This window comes from Carassius gibelio, chromosome A7, assembly GCF_023724105.1.
Source record: "Carassius gibelio isolate Cgi1373 ecotype wild population from Czech Republic chromosome A7, carGib1.2-hapl.c, whole genome shotgun sequence".
Lineage (NCBI taxonomy): Eukaryota > Metazoa > Chordata > Actinopteri > Cypriniformes > Cyprinidae > Carassius > Carassius gibelio.
Window position 1 is genome coordinate 30,118,770 of NC_068377.1, and position 26,475 is coordinate 30,145,244.

At 36.9% G+C, this 26,475-nt stretch overlaps 1 protein-coding gene across 7 annotated transcripts in view; it reads right to left on the minus strand.

Annotated features, from left to right (window-relative positions):
* Positions 1-494: 494 nt before the first annotated feature.
* Positions 495-26,475, minus strand: part of LOC128017155 (5-hydroxytryptamine receptor 2A) — an 86,907-nt gene continuing 60,926 nt past the window's right edge. For 4 of the 7 annotated variants that reach the window (XM_052602388.1, XM_052602387.1, XM_052602393.1 and 1 more), the window contains 4 exons: positions 14,559-14,586; positions 14,004-14,441; positions 5,383-5,583; positions 495-2,656 (listed from right to left, as the gene is read on the minus strand). In XM_052602388.1, the coding sequence (XP_052458348.1) occupies positions 1,698-2,656; positions 5,383-5,583; positions 14,004-14,394 (1,551 nt within the window). In that variant the 5' untranslated portion in view covers positions 14,395-14,441; positions 14,559-14,586 and the 3' untranslated portion in view covers positions 495-1,697. Of the gene's footprint in view, positions 2,657-5,382; positions 5,584-14,003; positions 14,587-16,340; positions 16,404-26,475 lie in introns of those variants that run through there. The other 3 variants (XM_052602394.1, XM_052602390.1, XM_052602389.1) reach the window with 3 other exon arrangements.

A 26,475-nucleotide genomic window follows, 5' to 3' on the forward strand; every position in this document is an offset into this window, starting at 1 on the left:
TAGTAAATATATAGTGAAATTGGTATATTTCATATTAACTTTAAGTCATGTGGCCTGTTTTATTTTCAGCAGTTTACACCAATATTTTTAAAAGGTGGTGTATTTACATTATATATTTGCTGACTTATTCATTTCATGCTATTCCATAGTAGTTAAAATCGTTTTTTGAGTCACCAATTATGATTTTTTTCTAGTCTGATGTAAAATATCTAAATAGATGGCAAAATAGATATACTTTCCACATAACCATTTTAAAATAAATTATTGTGTTTAAGGTGGCATTAGGTGGCATTAATAAATAGTTTTGTTTAAAAAAAATGTTTTAATGATGAAAAGTAAAAATACAATGTCAAAATGTCCTGGCTATTGACACGTGTGGTGCTGTCCATGGTCCTGGAAGCTATTTGATTCCATTGTAGGTAGATGTACCCAAACTCTTCAGGATATGCTTCACTTTCCAAACCTTTCCAAACACAGAGTCCATCACAGTGAGGTGTACTGCAGAATGAATGACAATGGTCTTTTATTAAATCAATAGCAGCTTCACAAAATGATATCATTGTGAGGATAAGGTTTTTTTTGTTTGTTTGTTTTACCAAAAAAAGGAATTTGGTAAAACATTCAGAGGCTATGGTATAAAAATGGGAGTTTGAACAAGGGAAGGTGATACAGGAGAAATTCTAAGGTTCTACACAGAAAAACAGCAAGAATTTACAGCTTTGTACATTATACATCCTCAAATTAAAATTTTTGGTCTTACAGTCCAACATTTGTTGCCATGGACAGTCCGCCCATATAAATTAAATGGTTTTAGTACTCTTGTCTGTTGTGCAATTTTGCTTCTTCTCTCACTCTGTCATGACCACCTGATGAGGCCGCACAACTAACCTTACATTCACAGGGGAGCTTGTTCCAGAGAGCTAGAGGCTAATTCTTTCAATACCTGCTAAAAACATAATAATAGTACAAATGAAAATCCTTAAGATGCAGTTTGGACTGAACTAAAACTCAAACCGCATTTGTTAAGTCTTAGCATTGAAATTGTTGATCCAATTTTTATGTTAAGTATGACTTCTACCCCATTGTGCTGTTGGGTCCAGTTTTCAAGGTCACTGTAACAAGTGATTTTTAAGAAAACTAGAGTTTAGCAGTCATTTACTCTGCATTGTTAGACCAGGAAATAAGATATAACCCCCAATTGTGTTATTGGTTTACTGCAACTCAAAGGATTCATCATATCGTAATGGAGATGTTTACAAGTTACACAAACAATGATCTGAACTGAAAGTGTATTTAGACAGCATCGCTCCATCCATATTGTAATGCAACTAGCTTGGATGACACAGGACCTCAATTTTTTTTTAAATTCACACTATTTGTAATTATTCAACTGACCACAAGAGGAAGCTATGACTCTATCTGTTGTATATTCACATGAACTGCAGTCTAGTATGTCCAATGCTGGGTGCTCATGCAGGACTTAATGGCATTCAAACATCTGAACCTGTTAACACACACACACACACACACATTACATTCCCAATCCCATTTCTGACTGTGGTCAGATTATTGTTTCTGTAGCTAACTATGCATACATTCTATGCTGTGATACAGCGGAGGTTGCGTAAACAGCCGATGTCTCCCAAACATCACTTGTAGCTCGGTCCTGTTTTCCAGGTCACACTAAAAGCTAGCTTTCAGACACTGCTGGTGTGTTCTGTGTGGCTGTGACCGCTGCTGATAGACAGCTCTGATATTCCTGCTTTCAGCTCCAGGCCGGGGTCAGTGTCCATGTCATGGGGCTCCAGATTTCGGATTCCATTGCCGTCCCCATTGCGGCAGTTACTGTTCCGGTCAATGGAAACTTTTTCACAGATCAGGATGGGAGTGACTACTGCATGGGATGGACAAGGAGCCTGTATAGTGATGGGATTGAGCCCCACTCGTCTATACTGGCAGTGCATGTAACTTGAAAACGCCCTTCGGTAGGTCTTGTTAAACAAAGTGTACACTAAAGGATTGACTCCTGATGAGATGTAGCCCACCCAAACGAAAACATTGAGCAGTTCTGTAAGCAAAGGCTTATTACAGGCTTTGTGGCAGAGAACATACAGGACATTAGTGATGAAAAAGGGACACCACATGATGAGGAAGAGGAAGAACACTACACCCAACACTTTGGATGCTCGTCGCTCGTTCTTGATGGCCTGCATCATGCCTCGCCGCCCATGGGTTCCGGCTGGGTCCCGTCCAGCGGGTGAATTCATTTGAGAAGGTGCTTCTGAACCTGGGATTATTGAGATGGTGTCTGGGGGCACGGTCAGACCGAGCATGTTTCCATCGCTGTTGCTGAACCGTAGACAGTTCAGACTGCTTCGACGGGATGCTGGCGGCGGGGCCAAATGGGAAGTAGGTGGAGCTGGAGGTTGCAAAGGCTGTTGAGAAGAAGCTTTGCCCTCGTAGAGGAAGACTGTGGCCTGACGCTGAAGCGCTTGGACGGTGAGACAATACGTAACCACCATGATGACCAGAGGAATGAAGAAGGCAACAAAAGAGCCAACCAGTATGAAGTGTTCCTCATTCAGAGCACAGTTGCCATTTTTCAAGACCTTTTCTCTGTTATGCAGTCCGATCACTGGGATAGGCATTGAGATACCTGTGTTGGAAGAAGAAACAGAATATTAAACAAATATATATATATATATATATATATATATATATATATATATATATATATATATATATATATATATATATATATATATATATATATAAACAAACAGCAAAGAAACAGTCAGACTAAAAAATGAGAATGAGACAACTAGAATGCAAGATGCCAGAGACAACAGACCAACAGCTTCAGCAAATCACACTCAGAGAGATCTATGCTCAAGTCAAATCCTCTCTCTTATCCAGCTTGATCAGTATTCCTGATGGTTGAGACAGAGGATCTTCTGTTTAATTAGAGCAGATAAATCAGACTGTCAAGGGAGATAGAGCCTTAATGCTGTCTTGGATCCAGATAAGAAACAAATAAACATTGGGCTCACGTTTAAACGGGAGAGAGGTTAGATGTGTGAACACTCTGTCACCAGCACTAACGTTACTTAGCCCTTAAAGCAGAGAACATTTTCCAAGGACCTCTTCATAGTTTTAACTATGATTAAGCATACAGTATGCTATCTACATTTTGTACTCTTAGATGAAATGGGAACTTCTGTTTAAATATTTCAGGATTTTTTTTTTTTTTTTTTTGGACTCATTTAATGGTCAAATTCAATTGTAGTAATCAAAAATCATGTAATTAACTGAAATCATACAATTTATAAATTGTAAAAAAAACATTAATTATTTAATATAAATATATTATTAAAAACGGTGGTAATAAGATAAGGAATAAAACATTAAATATTAAAATTATAACATATTATAAGTATTAAAACATTAAATATTAAATATTAAATAATATAATGAAAATTGAACTATTACTTTAATTTTTGCCAAACAAACTGTTGTATAAGGTTTATGTATGAAACTGTGAAATGCTTGTGAAGTGACTCTCAGAGCAGTTCTAAAGATTAAGTTAAATAAGATTAAATGTGTTCTTATCCTCACATATATATATATATATATATATATATATATATATATATATATATATATATATGAGGATAATATATATGATATATATATATATATATATATATATATATATATATATATGATGTATATATATATATGATATATATATATATATATATATATATATATGATATATATATATATATATATATATATATATATATATATAAGACGGCAGACATGAGAAACACCTCTAGCACCATGTGGTCTTGAGTAGACACATGCATTTTCTGTAAAGTAGCTTTGAAACAATTTGTATTTTGAAAAGCACTATACAAATAAATTTTAATTGAATTGAATAGTAGATAAAACTGCAGCATTGATTGACTGACAGAACATGCAGACTTCATATTAAAATAGCAGGCTTTTTGCACTGTAATTTATACAGCCACTAATCCATATAGCAATTGCGTTAATTGTGCAGGCTACTTTTGATTTATTCATCCAAGATTTGCCACATTGTGACATTTCGCATTATACGGTAAATTCCATTTTTATGACTAAATTCCGCGATTTCCCACTGTATTTTCCACATTTTGGAAATCATATATACCTCACATTATTTTGCAGACACCCCCTTGCTATGTGTCACGGACCCCCAGAGGTCCGCGGACCCGACTTTGAGAACCCCTGGTCTAACTAATATTTGCAAATGAGACAAGAACCCTCTGTGAAGAAAAGAGATGAATAGGAGACAAAGAGAGACATAATAGGGGGATAGTTAGAACATCGTTGTTATTGTGAACTAAAAAATAAATCTGTTAAAAATCTCTTTGTTAACCAAAGTAAACTAAAATCTAAATAACAAAACCACAGAGTTACTAAAACGTAAACTAAAATGTAAATGAACACTGAAAATATAAAATAAAAGCATACTCTGAGACTGAACAAGAAAAAGGAAAGGAAAGCCTGTGTGTTGAAGAGAAAGAGAAAGAGACACCATGTCTGAGAGAGTGCATGTGCCTTCCAGGGTTAGAAGTTTTTTATCTTTTTGAAGACGTTTAACAAGAGGAAGAAATTGTGAGTAAAAGCTAGAGGGTATTTTGTTATTTCTGTACTTAACCACAACTACCAGTAAAATCAGTGCAGACAATTCTTTTAACTCTGCTGTTGGAAGAGATTAGTCACGCTACATTATGTCAAAAGTCAGACTCTAGATGGCGCTAATGCATTAGTATGCCAATCCTTCAGCATTCCACACACAATGACAGACTGTGGTTTACTTTATTGACCAGTAGGTGGTGATCTTCACTAAAAGTATCTGATTACCAGACCAATCACAAACATTCAATTAACCCAAGCTTGCTCTGGCTGATGGAGAAAATCACCATAATCACCAAATCACCTAGTTGTTTATACAATGTCATTTTAAATCTTTTTCATTGTTGCTGATCTGAGGGGCCTGTTAGACCCAGCTGGAGCCTTGAGAAAACCTTGCAACACAATCTGCCATACTGAGGGGTCCTGTGAGATACAAACACATTCCCGTAATAGATTCAGCAGGATTGCAGTGGTCTGACCCTCACCTTAGTAGGTACAAATGAGACAACAGTTCAATCTAAAGCCCTCCACTGACATTGAAAAGTAATTGTGTTTTTCTGCAGGTTCTGGCCGGTTATTTGGGATTGATGCACAGTTCCGGTCAATTTTATATTATTATTTTTCTTTTTACATGTTGTTGTAAGAAATAATAATGAAAAAAAATTGTTCAAGTTCATTATATCAAAATGTTTCTCTGACCTATTGAAATGGTCCAAACTGCAGCAATCTTCAGCATGGCCTTGGTGCGGGAGTTGAACCGACTGTGCTCGATCGGATTGCATATGGCCACGTAGCGGTCAAGGGAAATGGCACACAGGTGCATGATGGAAGCAGTGGAGAAAAGCACATCCAGATATATCCAAATAGGACAGAGAGCGCTGGGCAATGGCCAGGCATAATCTGGAAAACACAGAGACAGATTGCTTTGTAAACACCCTTAATGAAACGGTCATAAACTTGAAGAATAATGCTGAGAAAGAAAGAAAGAAAGAAAGATAAGTTAAAGTGGTCTTTCAGAGAACATTACAAAAGTCCAGAAGACTGTCTTCAGACCAAGAGCTAAAAAAGGCTGTTATGTCAGTAGGCTTAAAATAGCCATCATAAAGAAACAGTCAGGTTATGTAAAAAGTAAGTCATTTAGAGTTGTGTAAGCTCATGGATGAGAGCGAGAGATACAAAGTCACACTGGGTCTTAGAGATAAAACCAGAATTATTAAACAGATAGTTCTGGACCTGGCTTCTGATTTATCAGTACAGTGTTTCAGTCTTGCTAAAATCCTCAAAATAGCAAAAGGTATGATGTATAACACCTGTTTATTACAATTTTGTCTAAATCTGATTTTTAGAGTGGTTTGGTGTGCAAAAGTCACCACTGAGATGTTAGGATGTTTTGGGTGTTACATGGAAGAACCATTTTGGGGTCTCCCCCAAAAAAACTTTCGGTCAACAGTTCTTAAAAGAACTACTTTTGAGAAATTTTTGAGGTACCTTTTTCTGAAGAACCCTTCACCATTATAAAGAACCTTTTGGTATTTTAAGAGTTTAAGATGTTTTGGGTTCTTGCAAGGGAATTTAGAATTTTCTAGATTGCTACTAACTGCCCCACATCGAAAGATCCTATTCCCAAACCTCATATTTTGAGGTAGAATTCATGTCTGTTCAAGGCAACCTGTTGCACCATCAACAGTAATAGTGTTGTTTGCTTTAGCTCTAAAAAACATAAAAGTTTCTGAAGACCAACATTCAACTACTGGCTAAATTTTAGTTCAACAAATCTTGAACTAAACAAGAGTTGGGAACAAGTAATGATACATGTTATACAAAATTTCAAGATTAAATAGAAAGGCTTTTAGGGGAGAGAAGTGTAAAAATTAAAATGTCCATCAAAAGGACATGCTTTAATGCAGGGTCACATACTCTTACAGAAAGGTCTACAGGTCTAGAGGAGCATGTCTTATGGTTTAGATGACATTAGTGCCACACAATATGTGAGTCAGTCAATTTAGTGCTTGAAGCCCAGGGCAAGCGCAGGCACTCTAATCAAGGGCTGAATGAGACTGGTCCAAATCCATGAAGCACTGTGGAGTTTAGAAGCCCTGGATTGGAGATGAGGGGAATGTCTGGTGCCAAGTTAGCAAAATTAATGATGACAGAGTTTTCTGCCAGGACTGTTTTCCTTTCCCTGTTTATTTGTCCATCTCTCTGTGGTGGTCCCATTCATGTTCTGCTGTCCATGGAAATAGCCCGCAACACATGGAATTACACCTTTCCTAAATGAGAAAAAATGACAGCAACAGATCTGCGAGGTTACAGTTATGGGGTTAAATAAGGGGCGAGAGAAAGAGATAAAGTGGGATATAGAGGATTTGGGGTATGTGATGGAAGGTGAAAAGCGGGAAGTAAAGGAATTAGGCAAGATTCAACCCCTCAAATGAAGGTTTAATTCCTGCAGGCAGAAAGAAAGACAGCCAGAGTTGTGGATTAACTAAAAGTAGTGATCAGCATTGATTAATATCATTTTGTGCATGCAGCCCTACACCTGAAGCACTAATTAGACATTCTACAGAATATTCTCTTTCAGGTAGTGTTGGGAAATTTTATGTATTTGTAAAGTCCATTTCAGTAAAAAAAATAAAAAAAAAAAAAAATAATAATAATATTAATAAAAACAAGTGTTTATTGTTTTCCATTGCAGGATATAAAAAGAAAAGTAAAATATATATTTTTTAAACTCTTATGTTCTAAATATTGTTTGTTTATTTAAATGTATTAGCTATATTAATTCTCATGCCGTCACTGTACACTAAAAAACAAGATTCTTTATTGCCATTGATGCTCCAATTAAGAACCTGTAGCATCCATTGAATCTTTCCTTTGTTCGAAAGGTTCTTTGTAGGCAAAATATTATTATAACTTTTTTTTTTTTGGATGATTGAAATATTCTTCATCCTAAGAAAATTTTATTTTAAAAACCTGTCACTTAAATGTTCTTTTGGAAATCCAGAAACAATGTTCTGTGGCATTGCTGCAAAACCATTGGAACCTTTATAAGTGTAAATGAGAACATTGTTTTGATACATAGCATGTGTGTGACCTGGTAATCAAACCCATGACTTTAGCATTGGTGTGGCTATGTGAGGCGGAACAGGAACTGGGGGTCGAAACATAATTAACATGGCATGGGGAGCAACATTTCCTCACATGTCAACATGCAACTTCATTTGCATGTTGATGACAGAAAACACACACTCTAATTTAACTGTCTTTCATCCCTTGATTGGTCCAGCTGTCTACAGCCTATTGCATCATGCTTTGATTAACTGAAACAACTGATATCTCATCCCTGATTTACATTAATAGTAGATTAATTCCTCTCACAGTGTAGTCAGAGACGGAGTGTTGGAGCACTATAGAGACATGAAAAATCATCTGTTGCATTCTGTGCACCACTGATATAACTCAAAGGTAATGAACTCTTTAGGCTCTTTCAGCAATTTTCAGACATCCATGATAAACAACTTACCTCAAGGTTTTCACACACACACACTTTCACTGAATGATAAATGTGTATTCTCTAGTGTAATAACTAATATTGCTCTTGTAGCTCAGTATAGACTATGGTGATAGAAACACCAAGATTAATGGTTCAATATCAAGGGGAACATGTATATAACATGTATGTAAAAATATATACACTCTCAGAAAAAAAGGTACAAAAACTGTCACGGGGCGGTACCTTCTCAAAAAGCACACATTTGTACCTAAAGTGTACATATTAGTACCTAAAAGGTACAAAAGTGTACCTTTTGAAAACGCTGGCATATATATGTCTAATATGCCACATTTTAACATCCAAAAGCAATATCAGTCAGTAACTGGCTTTTATTATTATTATTATTATTTTTATTTTTATTTAGGACTGCCCTTCAGAAGCAACAGAAAATACTTGCATGTTTCCCGGAAAACAAATTAGCGTTATTAGAATTTACCTTAATCTTCAGATTCAAAAGTTTTCATTATTAAGAATAAAGTTTTCCATTAAAGAACCTTTTGAATGGGGTTATTTTAATAATTTCAAAAAATTTTTTTGCTTTGTGGCCTAAATGTAAATTTCTTTTATAAAATATCTTACTCAGGATAGTACTTAAAAAGTAATAACATGCATTTTGTATGATCTCTTATTTTGCTAAAATTTTCACAGATTTCACAGATTCTGCAAGAGGTTCACAAACTTTCAAGTGACACTGTATACACACACACACACACACACACACACACACACATATATATATATATATATATCTGAGAGCAAGAGATACCACTCTTTTGACACAATTGGTTTAGGAGACGTCTATCAGTTCAGCACCATCTGAGCTGCTGAGTATCAGTATATAGCTCATCTTAAACATATCCTGCCACTGTATGTTCCCAGAGGTAATCACTCTAATGCTTCTCTTTGATTTCATTTCTACCGCACTGTCTCCCTCCTTCCTTGTCCGTCTTTGGCTGATACTCAGCGATATGGTTTCTATGCTTCCTCCAGACGTTAATATATGTGAGCAGGCCACATCACTCCTTTATGAAACCTATCTCACCCTCCTTTCCGTCTGTATTTGAGATGATGCACTGGAACTTAACACAGATTAAACAGACTGAATCAAGGTCAGACGGCTATTTCTTATGAAAGTCACATGGCAGCTCAATCACATACATGGTGCACTCCCCCCACCAAACACACACAATCACACACACTATTAGACACTGTAAATGAAATGAGGAGTGTGAAATCCATCATTGTCACATCCACTGCAGTGGAAAAACATTTGCGTGTGTGTGTAGACATAGGCAAGTCTGAGTTTGAGCGTGAAAGCATTCTTATGTGTGTGTGTAGCACACGTTCACACTTTCTAACAGTTGATGATATTTTGCTCTGACAGCTTGCTGGTAATGGCCATCACAGGCTCACTGTTTATAACAACATGCAGCCGAATCCCTCCACTCCATCTTTATCCATTTAATCTGTGTGCTTATGTGTGTGTGTGTGTGTTGAAACCCACAATGAAACCCAAAACTCAATAAACGTATGGGTACGACACAAAATGCTGGTGTTACATTGTCTCAGATGCTTAGTGTTTCTTTACAAAATGATATTACCAAATTCTCTATCTTTCGTCATCTTCACAGATCAATTTTTAGTACATTGTCATGTAAACATAGTTTTATACTAAACCCATTTAACCCCTTTTTATTACTTGAAATAAAAGTAAATATTAACTGATATAAAATAAAATACTTTAAAGAGGGGGTGAAATGTTATTTCATGCATACTGAGTTTTTTTACACCGTTAAAGAGTTGGATTCCCATGCTAAACATGGACAAAGTTTCAAAAATTAAGTTGTACGTTTGAAGGAGTATTTTTGTTCCCAAAATACTCCTTCCGGTTTGTCACAAGTTTCGGAAATTTTTTTCCGAGTATGGGTCTGTGTGACGTTAGATGGAGCGGAATTTCCTTATATGGTTCCTAAGGCACTTCTGTCGGAAGAGCATGCGCTCCCGTATAGCGAGGCAGAGCACAGACATTTCACTGATCAGAGCGATTCACTGATCAGAGCGAGAGCGTCGCGAAAAGTCACAAAAGAAGTGTGTTTTTGGTTGCCAGGGCAAGACAACCCTGCACAGATTACCAAAAAAAACAGCATTAAGGGACCAGTGGATGGAGTTTATTTTTACAGAGCATCAACGGAGTTGTGCAAGTGTTTTTGTTTGTTCCCTGCATTTCGAAGATGCTTGTTTTACAAACAAGGCCCAGTTTGATGACGGATTTGCCTATCGTTTATTTCTTAAGGATGATGCAATCCCAAGGAAAAAGGGTCACGATCGTGTGTTGGAACCGCAGGCGGTGAGTAAAACTGCTTCAAATATCTCAGCCTCCTTGTTAGTGCGTCCCCTCCCATGCCGGAGACCCGGGTTCGAGCCCCGCTCGGAGCGAGTCGTTGCTGCTGCTGCTCTCGTTCAGCTTCAGCCTCGGGATCTGATTCTGGATCATAAATAAACGGCTGAATCTAACTGTAAGCCATGGTTTGTTTTGGATGATGGGTTTTCCCTCACGGTAATGTCACAGCTTCCACATGCTCTCAACACAAAAGCCTATTCGCGCTCGTGATTCTTTAGCTCCGCCCACACGTCACTCCTCCAGCCGGTCGTGTTTTTCCGGGAAAAATCGGTACAGACTATCTTTCTCTTATGAATATAATAAAACTAAAGACTTTTTGGATTTATGAAGGATGCAGTACTACTCTATATGTACTCAAGAGTAACAGCATAATGAGTGAAAACGAGCATTTCACCCCCCCCTTTAAATACTATAATATATATATATATATTTACACAGTGCATCCAGACAGTATTCACAGCACTTCAAACAAAACCCCATAATGACAACATGTAAAAAGTTTGTTTGAAATCTTTATTTAATACATTTACCCCCCCCCCCCCGCCCCACAGATTTACTTTTAATAAATTTGCAAAGATTTCCAACAAACTTCTTTCAAAAAAAAGGGAAAAAAAGAAAAAAAATGAAGCATTGTGTATTCTTTCCAGATACATCTTACACATCCAGATGTATCTTTAAACTTTCTCTTTTTTTTTGAGTTAGTAGACAACACTTCTCATCTTCCTTTAGTTTATAAGGAAGCCCATTTCCACCACAGAATAATAAAAATAAATCCACAATTTGGGATTTGTTTCTTGCAAATATGAGGAAAAAAGTCTGAATTGCAAGAGATATATATATATATATATATATATATATATATATATATATATATATATATATATATATATATATATATATGTGTGTGTGTGTGTGTGTGTGTGTGTGTGTGTGTGTGTGTGTGTGTGTGTGTTTGTGTGTGTGAAAACTATTAAGAATGATCAAATAAGTAACTAAAACACGCAACAAAATTACTAAACCTTAAATAAAAATTACATAGAAACGGAATATATAAAAATGAAATCTAATCAATCTATGTGCATACACAGTGCTCTCTCTACACTAAATTGCCTCTTTTGCTGTGCTCTGTTTGCTCTGAGGGTCTGCAGGCTGCTGTACTGATCATCACCTTTTTGTGATCAGTAACGTCCTTTCCTGTCGAACTGACAAATGCAAGCTCATCATGTGCACTATCTACAGCTGACAAGCAACGAAGATCATTTAAAGGTAGGACCCTTTCCGTAATCAATATGAAGGGAGTCTGAGAGAGTTCAAGTAACCCAGACATGTCCAGAGATTGGTGAGACGACGCATCCCAAAAGAGCTCTCCCATAGCTGAGGATACACGGTCAGTGTGGCCCCCTGTATGGATAGCTAGAGCCAGAAATACTCCACAGCAGACAGCTCAGTTGCTCAGAGGCAGCTGGACTGGAAAACGATCTGAATTCTGCCACAGGCCATATTTCTGTGGGCTTCTTAGCAAAGCAATTCCAAACAAGCTTCTGTCTCTCTCAATGTGCCCCCACCAACTGTCTCTCTCACTCCGTGAATTGAGATTTCACGCTATACAGTATTATAAAGCTATTAAATCTTGCCACCTCTGGCTCTTTCCTTCCTAACTTTGTCAGTACCCTGTGCTATACATAATTAAACTCATGTAAAATCTCCCTTCTAAGTCAACCTAAACTTGAACTTTTTTTCCCCCCATTTTTAAAATAGAAGTAATCATCTCTCGAGTTTTGGTGGAAAGAGACCAATTAAATGTGTTATTTAACCAGGGTATATTATATAGTGTTATTTGGAGGAGAAGGACTCTCCCTGGGTTCTAAAGGGAAATGCCACTGAAGTTAAGTTATGGGAAGCGTGGCTTCTCATGATGATATATCTAGTAGGTGATAGGTTTTTTTTAATAGGATGCATTATTGTAAAGTTTGCAACCCATCTGCATTTTTATAAACCCTAAAAGATAGTGCACCCTTGCCTTTAGACCAACCTGGAATACTTTAGTATTCTTTACCCACAATACACCACTCCAAATTGTAAATCCTGATGACATTAACTGCATCCCAATTCAGAAGCAGTGTCTTTCAAAAGCTGTATTCGAAGACTGAATTTGACAGAAGCTGGTTGTGACAAAAGCTGTCTGTCCCAGTTCAGAGTCTCCTTCAAATGCATCCTCAAAATGCGTCCTTCATTTTCCTTTCTTTAAATCTATTTTTACAACTGATGGGTCCTTTGTGGCCCATGCTATCTGAAGATCCATTGTCCATGAAGACACTGATGACAGGACTTATTGAGAGAAAATGCCAGATTACAATGTTAAATCGAAGCTCAACTAAAATATCTAACGATACAAATTTACAAATGTTAAAGAAACCCTCAATGAAGTTTTAAAAATTGACATATCTTAGATGTGTGGTTTCTTTAGGTGATTTATACTCATGTACATAAATGGACCAAGGTGAGCATATGAAGACAGGTTGCGAACCCCGTTTAATTTTCAGACAGTTTAATATCACTTTCATAAAAAGTCCAATACAAATGTCACTGCCACTCATCAATGGCAGCTGTCACACTTGCTATGTGACAAGATCAGTCCTTCACAGGCTAGACCGTCCTATTTCACAATGCTCAGTCCAACCTTCCAACCTTCATGAAGGGTCCAGCCTTCGAATTGGGATACTGCAACTGTCCAATGCAAATATTCGCTTTGTTTAATCAGGAATTTTTTAATTTGGGTGCTAGGGTCACCATAGGAAATTTCAGAGTAAAACTTACACTATTTTATAGAGTAGCATCATTTAAATAAATACATTTAGTAATATTTTAAAATGTTTCACCAACATTCATAATATTCACTATTTTTGCAATATAAATGGGTATTCATGTGTGGAAATATATAGCCAACTTTATATTTCAGGAAATAAATCTTCATATTTTTGGGTCCATGGCATCAGATACAATATTCTGAGAAACTTACCATACGGGCATTATATAATTTTTTTTTTTTTATTTTTATAATTTGCATTTTTATAAACCTTAAAAAAAACAAAAAAAACATTTCAGCAATTCTGAAAAATACAAAGTTAAATGCAAAAAGTGCAAAAATGTTAATAAACAACAAAAAAAGTAACAAATAATAAAAATTAGATATTCAAATTATATAACATATAGTAAAATAAAACTTTAAAGATTCAAAAATGTTTTAGATTTATTCATAATAATAAATATTTTCCACACTGTAAATGGTTCTTTACAGAAATATTTTTATATTTCAGGAAGGATATTGTCTTATTTGGGGTCCATGGTATGAAAAGGTAAACTCACCATACAGGATGTTAATGAGCGAGATGGGCATGACCAAGATGCCGACCAGCATGTCCGCCACTGCGAGCGAACGCAGGAAGAAGTTTGTTGCATTTTGCAGCTTCTTCTCCAGCGACACGGCCAAAATAACCAAAATATTTCCTCCTATCGTCAGAAAGATAATCACAAGAATCAGCAGGGCTGGCCAATTCTTCTCCTTCATCGACTCCTTTTCGACCCCACGAGGAGAGGATGAAGAGGAGGAGAGATTGAAGCTGTAGTCAGTCAAGAAGAAGCTGTGGTTCAGGCTCACGGTGGTATTACCAGGCCAAACCATCCAGCCAACAAGGTCTAGGGAGGATGTTGTAGAGCCAAACATGCCCAGAACTGGCCCGACAGGTGTCCCCATCATCTGATGTCTTTTCCTGTATCAATCTAAACTCCTTTCACTCATGGCCACTAATGGGAAGAAGAGTTCAGAAGTTCAAAAATGAAGTCATCCACTCAAAATGCTATGTGAAGGAGAAATCTACAGCACTGAGGATATCCATAGCATTTCCAGTTGCAGGTTTCTACCTCAGAATCTTATTCATGGAAACCGGATCTGTAAAACACAATGAGAGAGACACAATAGAGCAATGAATGTAAACTCATAGATAGAAGGTACAATAAAAGAACTGACAGAATATCATAGTATTACTCAGATAAGTTAACAGGAATCAAAGTCATAGAGTTGAAGGTTGTGATATATAATTTACAGAACATTGTCAGAAGAAAGAATGACAGTACTGCTGACTTGATTAAGATGTCACAGTGAGAATATCTCCATCATGTTATTGAAGGAAGCACAAAGGATCGGTTACGGATAGATCCATCCATTTCAGGCAACCAGTGGTGCCTTGTCCCTGTGGTAATGGAGGGTAATTGAGTTCAGAAGTTAAAATGATACGCTACAATCCGGGTCTCTGCAAACCTGCTGCACTTGCCTACCGAGAGCAATAACTCACCAAATCTGAGGTTACTAGTCATTAGATTAGCTGGTATTAATAACTCAAGACCCCTGTCAAAGGTAATGTGATGTAATGTTAATAATGGACAAGTGGGTAATAATACAAACAGTCACTTTGCACTTGAACTGAACAAGGTCTAATAAGCTTTGGAAATGCAGCTTTCCCCCCCATCAGTTAGGCTGTGCATTATAGTAGATAGACTGATGGCACGTTATGTGCATGAGAGTAATAAGTACCCACAGTTCTCTTTGGCCCACAATGAACCATGTATGCTTTAATTAGGTGAAAGCAGCTGAAAACCAGGTACTTGATGAATCTCACCACTAACAGTAGGTAAGTTGAGAACTCCACTCCTCCAAAGAAGTAATTTATCACAACTACCAGATCAATACAGTGATTATTTAAAAATAGCTTTCTTTTGATTGGATGAAAATATTGGTGGGTTCCCGCTTGCAATGTATTACAAGTAAGGTGAAAAGAAGAACCAAAGTAGGATTCAGTAAATCAAGGTGAAACTAGCCATTCTTCTCTGAACTGCAAAGATTGACCCCAAAAGACAGAAAATGTGAGTCACGCAGAAAAATGACAATCTGTCCCGGTTTCCTTCTACAATGCGAAGACCATTTATTTGTTGCATGGAATAGCAGTTTTCTGATATATAGACATGTTTCCCCACATCTAAATGGAGAGCAAAATTGCAATGCTGCTCAGCTGCAGCAGAGTCTGCGGTAGTTCACCTCTTCTCTGGAAACGGGAGATAAAGCAAACAACAGCAAAAAGTAAAACGGCCCTGCAATAAATAAATCACCAGATAATCACTTGCTGTTCGTCCACCTCACACATACACGAGAGCATTGTAAATACAATCATACACAGGTTCAAGGAAAGTGCTTAAAAGCCACAAGACTTCACATTTACAGTGAACCCTGAATCTTAACATGACATTTCACATCCCATTATAAAAGAAAAGAACATCTCCTTTGGGAAACATGATGGCAGGTTCCAAAATACATAAATATAAATTAGATAATATCATGGGCTGCAGCAGGTTAAGAAACAATATCAGAATTAAGGGGCTCTGAAATCAGAGGTCTGTAGACATAGAAATGTTCACTCTACAGTTCAAAAGATTGCGGTCAGATCAAGGACGCATTAAATTGGTATAAAAAAAAGACAAGGCATTTATAATCTTCCGTTTTTACTGTATATTTAATTAAATAAATGCATTCTTGGTGAGCATGAGAGACTTCTTTCAAAGCCATTAAAAACCTCACCAGCCCAGAGGTGTTCAAAACTAAGTTTTAATGAAGAGAACACTGAAAGAAGAACAAAGCTGATTGTGGCTCACCTGATGAGAATCCTAATCTTAGTCTCCCTAACTCTCATTCTCTCTCTCTGTTGCTCTCTTTTCCCTTCAGACACCTCTTCATCATCTATTAATGAAGTGGATGAGAGTGCACTCACATGAGATTCTGCATGCCAACAATGGGTAATTAGCCTCCTCAGCAGAAGCCAATCAAGAAACTGTGAATTGGGATAAATTGGCATGAAATAGAACGACTACAGGAAACAAGGACAATGCTCAAATACCTTCCAGCGATTCAAATGTTTAATCTAGCAATGATCAGCACTGGATTAGAGTTTGGGCTCATTTGGAAAGCTTTAAAAAAAAAAAAATGGGGTACAAAATATGATTCTGCCTGAGAGTGTTTCAGACACCGACTTACATGAATGTGGTCGTCTCATTTCATATTTGAATTGGAAAATGAAATGCAGAATTATTTTTGCATGATGGGAATCGAGGGCAGACAGATCTGCCTGAGGGAACTAACATTTCCTCCCACTACGAAAAGTTAAAAAACCCCTTTACTTCCTGAGAGGAAGGTTAAATATTCTCCTAAAATAAATATGATTGGTGTGTGTCTATGTGTGAAATAAGGATAAGAAATGAATACTGAGTAGTTAATTAGTCCTGGTGCTGTCGACCAATATCAACAGACAAATGAAGAAGACAGCAAGGCATGCATTGCGAGACTAAGATTAGATTGAGTGACTCTGACAGCATAACTAAGTGAAGGAATCTGTATCTGTGCCTCCGAAGAATTATAAATCTAATATTACGGTCCCACTTGCTTTGTTTAGTGATATAAATGAAATGTAAAACCAGGCGAGCGAGAGTAGCCACATGTGTGCGTGGGGTCTGGCACAAATAAACAAACAGACTTGCACAGATCCCCGAGGACCCCAATACCACAATGGGCAAGCACTAAACATATGCATATCCAGATTTCTTCTCGGCATGTGGTTGCGAAATGACCCCCAATTGTTATCCCACAGAGAAGCTTCTCACATCTCCTAATTTATTTTTCTGTTTAACTCAGCACTGCTTTTCATAACTGAGACTGTCATTTTTGTCCATAGGGCTGAATAGTGGTATATAGATTAAGAAAGTAACCAGCAGGCTTGAAAAGCCATTTGCTTGCTGTCATTCAGTTCAACACTTTAATGGAACAGAAAATAAATTCCAGTCTACAATTTATCCTGCTAGGGAGAAAAAAAAATGGCAACTTGTTTCTACGGAATGGAAGCAGTTTCTGGATTCATTTTTCAAGCGCGGCACATTATGAATGTCACTATAAAATAAAATAAAACAAAAACAAACAATAAACAGCTAAACACAACCTCTGCTAACTGTCGCCCTTGGCCTTTTCTTTTCACTTTGTTTTGCAGTTAGCAGGGTAAAATACTTAGATCACTAAACATCCTTAAAACAACAACAAATACTTTGTCTTCTTTTTATAAACATATTGGTCTACATGTTTTCACCACAGTCAAATTGTCTTATTGAAATGGTACTGTGATTAATCTGCAGCTTGCAGTACATGGCGACCATTACCTGTCTCCACAATCTGCTTTAATAAAATAACCCAGACTAATGATTTGAAATATATTCATTAGGGGTGTAACGGTTCACAAAATTCACGGTTCGGTTCGATACGATACACTGATGTCACGGTTCGGTTCGGTTCGGTTCGATACGTTTTAGATACAGCAAAATGTAAAAACATCTCAACTTTTCAGAATGCCGCAAGCGCACCGCGGGTCATGTGACAAGAACTAACCAATCAGCTTCATCCTTTCCCGTAACAAGGTTGAGAGCTCAGCCAAGATGAAGGATCAGCTGATCATAGTTGTATATGGATTGCAATTTTGAAATAAATTTAGTAGCAGAGCTACTGCAAGCGATTTTTAGAGCTGCAAATCCATTTATCCTTCGCTGAAATTTCCGCGTCTCATGGAGAGAGCACGTCATTGTTGCTTAGCAAAGACAGACACCTCATGAGCGCTTCTGCCCGAGCGCTTTGGAAAGGAGGAGAAAGACGCGCTTAGCGTTTTCCATGCGTTTTTAGGCACGATATGTGAACGGCCCCTAAGGCGCTCGCTCACTCAGCACGCGCTGAAGGCTCGTTGCAAAATGTCGAATGCATTTAACAGACCAGAAATATAAGATCCTAAAATAACCAACAGGTCTGGTGTTTGGGTTGGATTCCCTGTAAGCTATAGTGTCTAAATGCTGCAGGGATAGTTTGCTGCGTGCATGTTTCTCCTTTTTTTTTCGTCTTTTCCCAGATAGTACTGACGCATATATCCCAGATATTCCCGCTGGTGTTTTTTTTTTTTTTTTGTAATCCCGCTGGTGTACCCTGTCATGTTGCAGAAGCGACATACCGTTGTTTTTTTATCCACCACTCTCTTGCCATCACCATTATAGCTTAAAGGGAATCCAAAGTGCACCCAAACACCAGACCTGTTGGTTATTGGAGGATCTTCTCATTTCTAGTCTGTTAAACGCATTGGCTATTTTGCAACGAGCCTTCAGCGCGTACTGAGTGAGCGAGCGCCTGCTGAGTAGCCTAACATAAACATATAAGATGGTGTTTTTTTCTTCTTTGGGAGTGTCAGGGGCGTTGCCTGTTACGTTGTTTGGGTTATTGGGCTACCTTGTTGAACGCATATCATTATATTTCTCTTTTTTTTTTTTTTCAAATATAATTAATTAGTCCAACGAACCGTTCGGTATACATAATGCGTACCGCGTACCGAACCGAAAGCGTCGTACCGAACGGTTCAATACGAATACGCGTATCGTTACACCCCTAATATTCATATGTCAATTCTGCCCTGCTCTTCACATTGCTGGAGAAGGTCATTCAGATAATAACTCAACTAATATGGGAGGACTGTTAAAGGAGTCACTTAATCAGGCATAACATTCCTGCTCCTGCAATAATCTGGCAATTATGGACTCTAAAAGATGAGATTTTTTTTTTTCATTGTAGCTGTTTTCTATGATTTATTTTACTATTTTTTGCTCTGAGATTATTTAAGAAATTTAAATAAAAAATTAGCATGCAGAACCATTTGACATGGCTTTTTGCTCATCCACCATTTATTTTATTTTTTTATCAGATGCTGGTCACATGCTAGCCAGACTGCTAATGTGCATTTAACTGGCAGAAATCAATAACTAACCGATACCGTTTCATAAAGAGCTAATAATGAGGGGAATACACACATACAAACTAAGTATTAGGAAGTATGAGAAACCTCTCTGAACCATGAAACAGTGCTTTACTTGCTTGGATTAGCATAAATCACTCTAACACCTTTGTAAGATGAAGCTTTCAGAAAGTCTTCAGGTTTGATAGAAACTATAAGTCAACGCATGGCATTCTGGGATTTCTTTGTCCTTTTTTGAATTTCATTTGATTCTCTGTATTTTTCTATTTCGTTTGTGGAAAAAGCACAAGCTTTTCAATTCTCTATCTCTATCTTCTGGCATATTTTAGGAGCAGTTGGTGAAGAGCCTGTTGATGTGCTCTCTGCCCTTGACTGAGCACCATCGGCTGCAATTTCACCCCCTTCACTCTCTTTCTCTCTCTAAGTATCTTCTCCTTCCTTTCCTTTTTTTCTTCTCCTTTTCCATCAAACAGAGTAACACCTATTGCTTCTTCTGTGGGAATGGCACTCATTTTCTTTTTTAACTTTTTTCATAATTTTTTCTTATCAGTGCATACAAACACTACTGCTTGAAAGCATCTTTTGCACCATGTGGCTGACTTTTCCACTGAGCGTTTCATTAGCACCTCTTCATCCTATAGTCATATCTAAGTTAGTCTTTATTATATATATATATATATATATATATATATATATATATATATATATATATATATATATATATATATATATATATATATATATATATATATATATATATATACATACACACACACACACACACTTCTTGCCCCTTTGCATCAATCTTTCTCTTCTCAATATACACTCATGATAATTGCTGTTTGTTTGCTATGGTAACATTCAAATGAACAATCACTGCATGATGCTTAAGTATTTAGTTCTGCGTGATCTGTAATCTGTTTTTAGTAATTCACAAATATAACCCACTATCAAAGATAAATAATGAATTCTTCTAGTCCAATTGATGACCACTTCAATTACTTCACTTCCTCCCGTTGACCCCACAGCTCACTGATGAAGCGATGCATTCGTCTATCCGTCATTCTCTTTTCCGTATATAGCTGATTCAATGACACTTGAGCTGCCTGGATATTCAAGGACAATCAGTGAGACACTATCACCCTGAGCACCACACTGGCCTCTACAGCAAGGTTTAACTGGAGGAGTGGCCCGGGTTAATGTTAACACCACATAGATTGACGGATCAGTGGTCTTGAGGGATGCAAGGAACCTCAGAATGCCTTCTGCCGTCCTGATTGACCCATTAAATCATCCAGAAGTGTTCACTAGAACAAGCACACAGAGTCATGTGGGGGAACGATGATGATCTGGGCAGAGCTGGCCTTTGAATGCACGTCTTGGGGCTGATTGTGTTCAGAAGCACTACCTTGCAGCATGTTGTGGGAAGCCTATTCCACTTGATCAAACATTGATCAAAGACACTCTTGAGATATGGCAAAAGGAGTGAGCTGGGTGGAGGTGGTAGGAGTGTACATCTCTGTCCATTACAATGGAAAATGGGTGGATGGATGGATGGATGGATGGATGGACAGAAAGATAAAATGAACGGAAGAATGATGGATAGAATGACAGACAGAGCAACAGAATGGATAGAACACAACAAAGAATGATAGAAGTCAACATCAACCTGCATCCTCCAGCCCTGCTATTAACATGTACTGCTGTAAAACCAAGGTTGTATCTTTCATGCTGTCCTTGTGGTCAATCCCCAGTGATGCTCCTACAATAAAGCCAGTTACTGAAGCCTCTGATATGGCCAGCAAAACAACAGAGTATGAATCCTCATTAGCAAAAAGCCCTTGTCGTAGGGCATCCAATGCGCCCCCTGCACACTCCCTTGGCATGACAAAATGGCAATAGGACAAGGACACCTTGCATTTCATTAAGGATACAACCTGTAGCTGTGCCTCAAAGGGGAAACTTCAGAAACCCAAAGAAGACTGAGTGATTGTTCCGGTAAATGTGGAGTTAATTTAATTTGTAGTGATATTCTTAGCCATCTATGACCATCTATCCATTTAATATTACTGAAAGAAATGAAAACGTGATTGGTATAAACTGCAGAAAGCCTCAGAGGAAAAACTGTATATTGTGTTCCTTGTACAAAAATGTGGAAGGGTGGTGTAATATTGTTAACAGACAGCAATAACATTAAGCAAATGAATATGGTTATCATTCAGTACAATGGGTATATATCAAATATACCCATTCTTGTGATTTTATAATAGTGGTACTGTTGGAAAATAAATGAAAGCTTGAAAAACAGAGACAGCTGAGTTATAGTGAATGTGGTCTATAAATACTCCCTTCCCTTTTGGGATGTCTTAACTTGTATATCAGTGATGTTCTATTATAAGCCATGGCAGTTAAACAGTGCTTGTCAATATCATTGGAATAGGGTGATTAATGAGGGAAGAAAAATGAAATGAATCTTTTTGTAAAGAAGTGCAGAAAAAACAATAAAGTCTGGAGTATAATCCATCGATCAGCTTGAAACAGACAGATGGTGCAGAAGATGACAACTTTCATCTCCCTCTTTGTCTCTCTCTCTTTCTGTGATTTATGGCAGGTATTAATTGTTGTGATAATGGTTCAAGCCTTTTTGGGAGGATAAGAGAAGGAATGAAAGACATACATCAGTACAACTACTCACCAGTCTTTGGGGAGGCAGGGACCAGACACCCTCCATAAGCTTCAACCCACTCTCATATGGAAAAAAAATAAATAAAAATAACTTAAGGGCTCCTGTTCTGTTTAATTAAAATAATCTATAAAATAATCTATTTATAAGATGAAGAAATCCCGTATAATTCCCATGCCTTAATAACCTTAAGAACAGCCACAAAGACATGATTCATATTTACAACGTTTTTCAATTCTCAGCCGATTTTTTACATGTATGAATGATTGTGAAGACATTATTTTATGCCTAATCCTGATTTCAGTGATAGAATTATGGAAAATGCAAACACGACCCAGATATTTTCTGCTGTTCTATTACTTCTATGCAGACACTTACAGATTTTGTGAGAAACGATCTTTAACATTAAATTGAGTATTTGATCACCTGTACTTGAGGTAAAGTTTTTAACAGATATTTTTTCGAACAATCAGGGCTGTGTAATTCATACAGTTAGAAAATGTATAATACATCTTAAAAAAAAATAGAAATCAGAAGAGATTAAAAGCAAGAAGAGCATTTTAAAATAAATGAATAAATAACAAGAAATCAAAAAAGAAAAAACAAATATTATTGAGGACGTTCAAATTACCACGCCACACAACGCCCATGAATCATGAGACAAATCCCTGGTACTTTTTGTATGTACACACACACACACAAATATATATATATATATATATATATATATATATATATATATATATATATATATATATATATATATATATATATATATATATATATAATAGAAGCTTATTTTTTATTCAGGCTGTCTAAAACCATAATTATGTCACAATTGTGTGTGTTTGCTGAGGAATGTTGTGAGAGACTATGGTAATTAGGATTTGTTTGTTTGTTCTGAAACTTTACTTGCTGACACAAATCCAGTGGCTTTCATTGCCCACACACAGACCCTGCGAATAAATAAATAAATAAATAAATAAACAAACGAGCAAACAAATAAATGGATAAGAAACAACACTAAAAGCGGGCTGCTTTAGTGCTGAAATTCCAACATCCTTTTGAGTTCTTTCACTAAGCTAGCCTCTTGAAAAGACATATAAGGCTTTGACACGGTCTGCGTGTTCTGCCTGATTGCGAACACATAACCAAGGCCGTTTCTGCACCCGCTGCTGCTGCTTTTGACTTCGCACTGACCATTCAGCTCTAAAGAAAATCTTGCATGCTTAGAGATAAGTTCTTCTGCCTACTTGTACTGAAGTGAAAAAGCTGCTAATTCTGAACTCAGCTGAATTTACTGACAAGGCAAATGTCAAAGGAATTCAACACCATTCTCTACAACTGTGGCCCTTCGGAGGTAAGATTAAACCCTAATCCTGCTCTCGGTTACACAGTCACACATCCGCCTATGTGTCAAGGTACTGTACCATATGGATTTTGACTTTGTGAAAATGAAGTACTGAGGGAGGGTGAGAGTCTTTCTTTCTTTTGTATATTGTCCTTGAGCCCTCTAAAGTAAGCAAGAGTGGCAAGTGCTCATTTTGAAAAGCTTTCTGTATGGTTTGTCCTAACAGGGTCCCTGAGACTGTTTACTGGGTTTATGTAGTTCTGTCATCCTCTTCAGCTCTTTAAACCTCCCTCTGGACTGTTTGCTCTCAGGAAGCTCCTGGAGTTATTCTCACGTCGTAGTTTCCAAGGAACACTGTCAAGGGATTACTGAATGTACTGTTGTTAGGATGAAAAGAAGGTGGAAGAATGAAGAACATTAAGCTTTTTCTTTGTTCTTGCTCATCATTACTCAACATGCAGCATTCACATAATTTCACTTGTGATGTCTGTCATTTGGTCACATTGTGACTGTGCAAATGTATCCACTCACTAAAACTTCTCACACTTTTCTTCAGTCAGGCAGTTGACCATCCATACACTCATTCATCATTCCCTCATTTAGATGCTTATTCATTTACTTGCTCCCTGATTCATTTGCATATTAACTAATGCATGCTCTTCCTCATTCACTGACTCATTTAGTAAACTGCTGATTCATTTCTACTCTCGTTAATTCATCCAGTCAGTGGCTGTGTTCCTCGTTCCTCGAATTGTAATGTCAGTCACTGGCTTATTTACCATTTTCACTCATTTAATAATTCAGTGACTGAATCGCTTACTGAAACACTCAGTCATTCACATATTCATCCTCTTATTAATTCATTTCATTCATTTTCTTTCTTGCTTCTCTATTCACTGATTTAATTATGCAATAATGGATATATAATTTATAATAATATATAATTTATTTAAAATATTTATATACAGTTATATACAAATTATTTACAATATATTATTTCATTTATCACTTAATTAATGAGTAAAAAATTATTGCATGTTTTATTTATTCATTCACACTTTTCAACATTCATTTCACAGACTTTTAATCACTCGGTTCCCCGTTCACATGCTTATCTTAATTTTACTCAATGAATTATTTATACATTTTATTCATGAATAAATTAAGTTTTTTTGCAATAATGTTTAAAAAATAATTATTTTGTAACAAATATTATTTAACAATTTAATTACTGTTTTAATAATTCATTCATTCTCTTGCTGACTCTTTTTCACTTGCTTATTCCCTTAATTAAAAATTCTAATAATAATAATGATAATAACAACAATAATAATAATACTTTTTCATATAGCACCTTTCAGAATCTCAAGGTCACTTTACAAAGGAAAAAAGGGCACAACAAATGAATAGGACATGTCTTAAAAATTTAATCACTCACTGAATTAATTATACATAAATGTATTCCATATATGTTTTAATCATTCATTAATAATTTAACAAAGATACATTTATGAATCATTTGATTCATACATTAATTCATTCATGCACTCTATTATTCACTCACTCAAGCATTCATTACCTTATTCATTCACTTACCCATGAACAAACTAATTTTTTCATGGATTTTCTCCCTCATTCAGTTCCCTCATTCTTGCATTTATCCAGATAATTAGAAAGTCCAAAAAACTGTCCCCACATTGATTCACCCTACAAGATCCCATTCTGTTATCAGTATTCTGCTCTAGTGATTGAAATGAATGCAGAAAGCACCATCTGTTCCTCCCTGTAGACCCTACGACCTGCAGTTTTACATTCTTCACCTGAGAGCTCCTTCAGCGGGCAGCACCACAGGGTGAACCGTCAGGAGCTTATCAACAGTCAGCTGTCAATCAAAGCCAGCTCTCCGACTTAAGAGCCACCCGCTGTGGGAAAGAGACACGCTCGCTCAGACTCTGCTCTTTTCCACCATCACTTACTCTTGTTCTAACCCTACGCACCCAAACAATGAAGCAACCCCGCCCTACCATGAATATTCATTGGATATTTTAATTAGATGCAAAGCGAGTGTCAAAGAGACATAATGAAAGACAAGCAATTAAGGGAAAACTGGAAAGTTAGTGCCACCTTTGCCCTCTCGTTAAACGCCCAGGAGCCATTGCTTTGTCAGCCCATTTCTGATTCACTTCCTTTTGAAATGTGAACCATTAAAAAGTTCATTATTTGTAAAATTTAAAAGGAGTTCCCTCTTTGAAAGGATGCTTTAACAAGCCTTTGGGGGACAACAGTGTTTGAATAGATAGATTAGAATGACTATGAATGACTATGTCCATAAAGTAAAAAATTTGACACATGACAAAAATAAACAATAACACTAACCAAATGCACAAAACAACTCTCATACTGAGTTAAATGCCAGAGCATAAACATAAGTTTTAAGACTGGATTTAAAAACAGCAAGTGTATGGGCCTGCCTAGCATAGAGGCAAGTTATTCCAAAGTTTTGGGGCTGCAACAGCAAAAGCCCACTCACCCCTGCTTTTCAGCCTTGTTTGAGGTACAACCAAGAGTTAATGGTAAGTGGACTTAAGTACTCTCGATGGATCATGCAGCTGTATTCAATCAGAATGGTAAATTGATGCCAGTCCATTTACTGACTAAACTAAACTAAAACTAAAGCCAAATCCTTCAAATCATGTCTAAAACGAACAGGAAGCCAATGAATAGAAGCAAATATCGGTGTAATTGTCTGCGCATGCGTTTCTCTGTTAACAGACGAGTAGCAGCTTTTTGTACCATCTGAAAATTTATGAGGGAGGCCTGATTAATACCTACTGTACATAGAGGCCATTAAAATAGTCAAGGCAGGTCAAGATAAAAGCATGTAATACCCTTTTCAAAATCATTAAAAGACAAAAAAAGACTTCACTC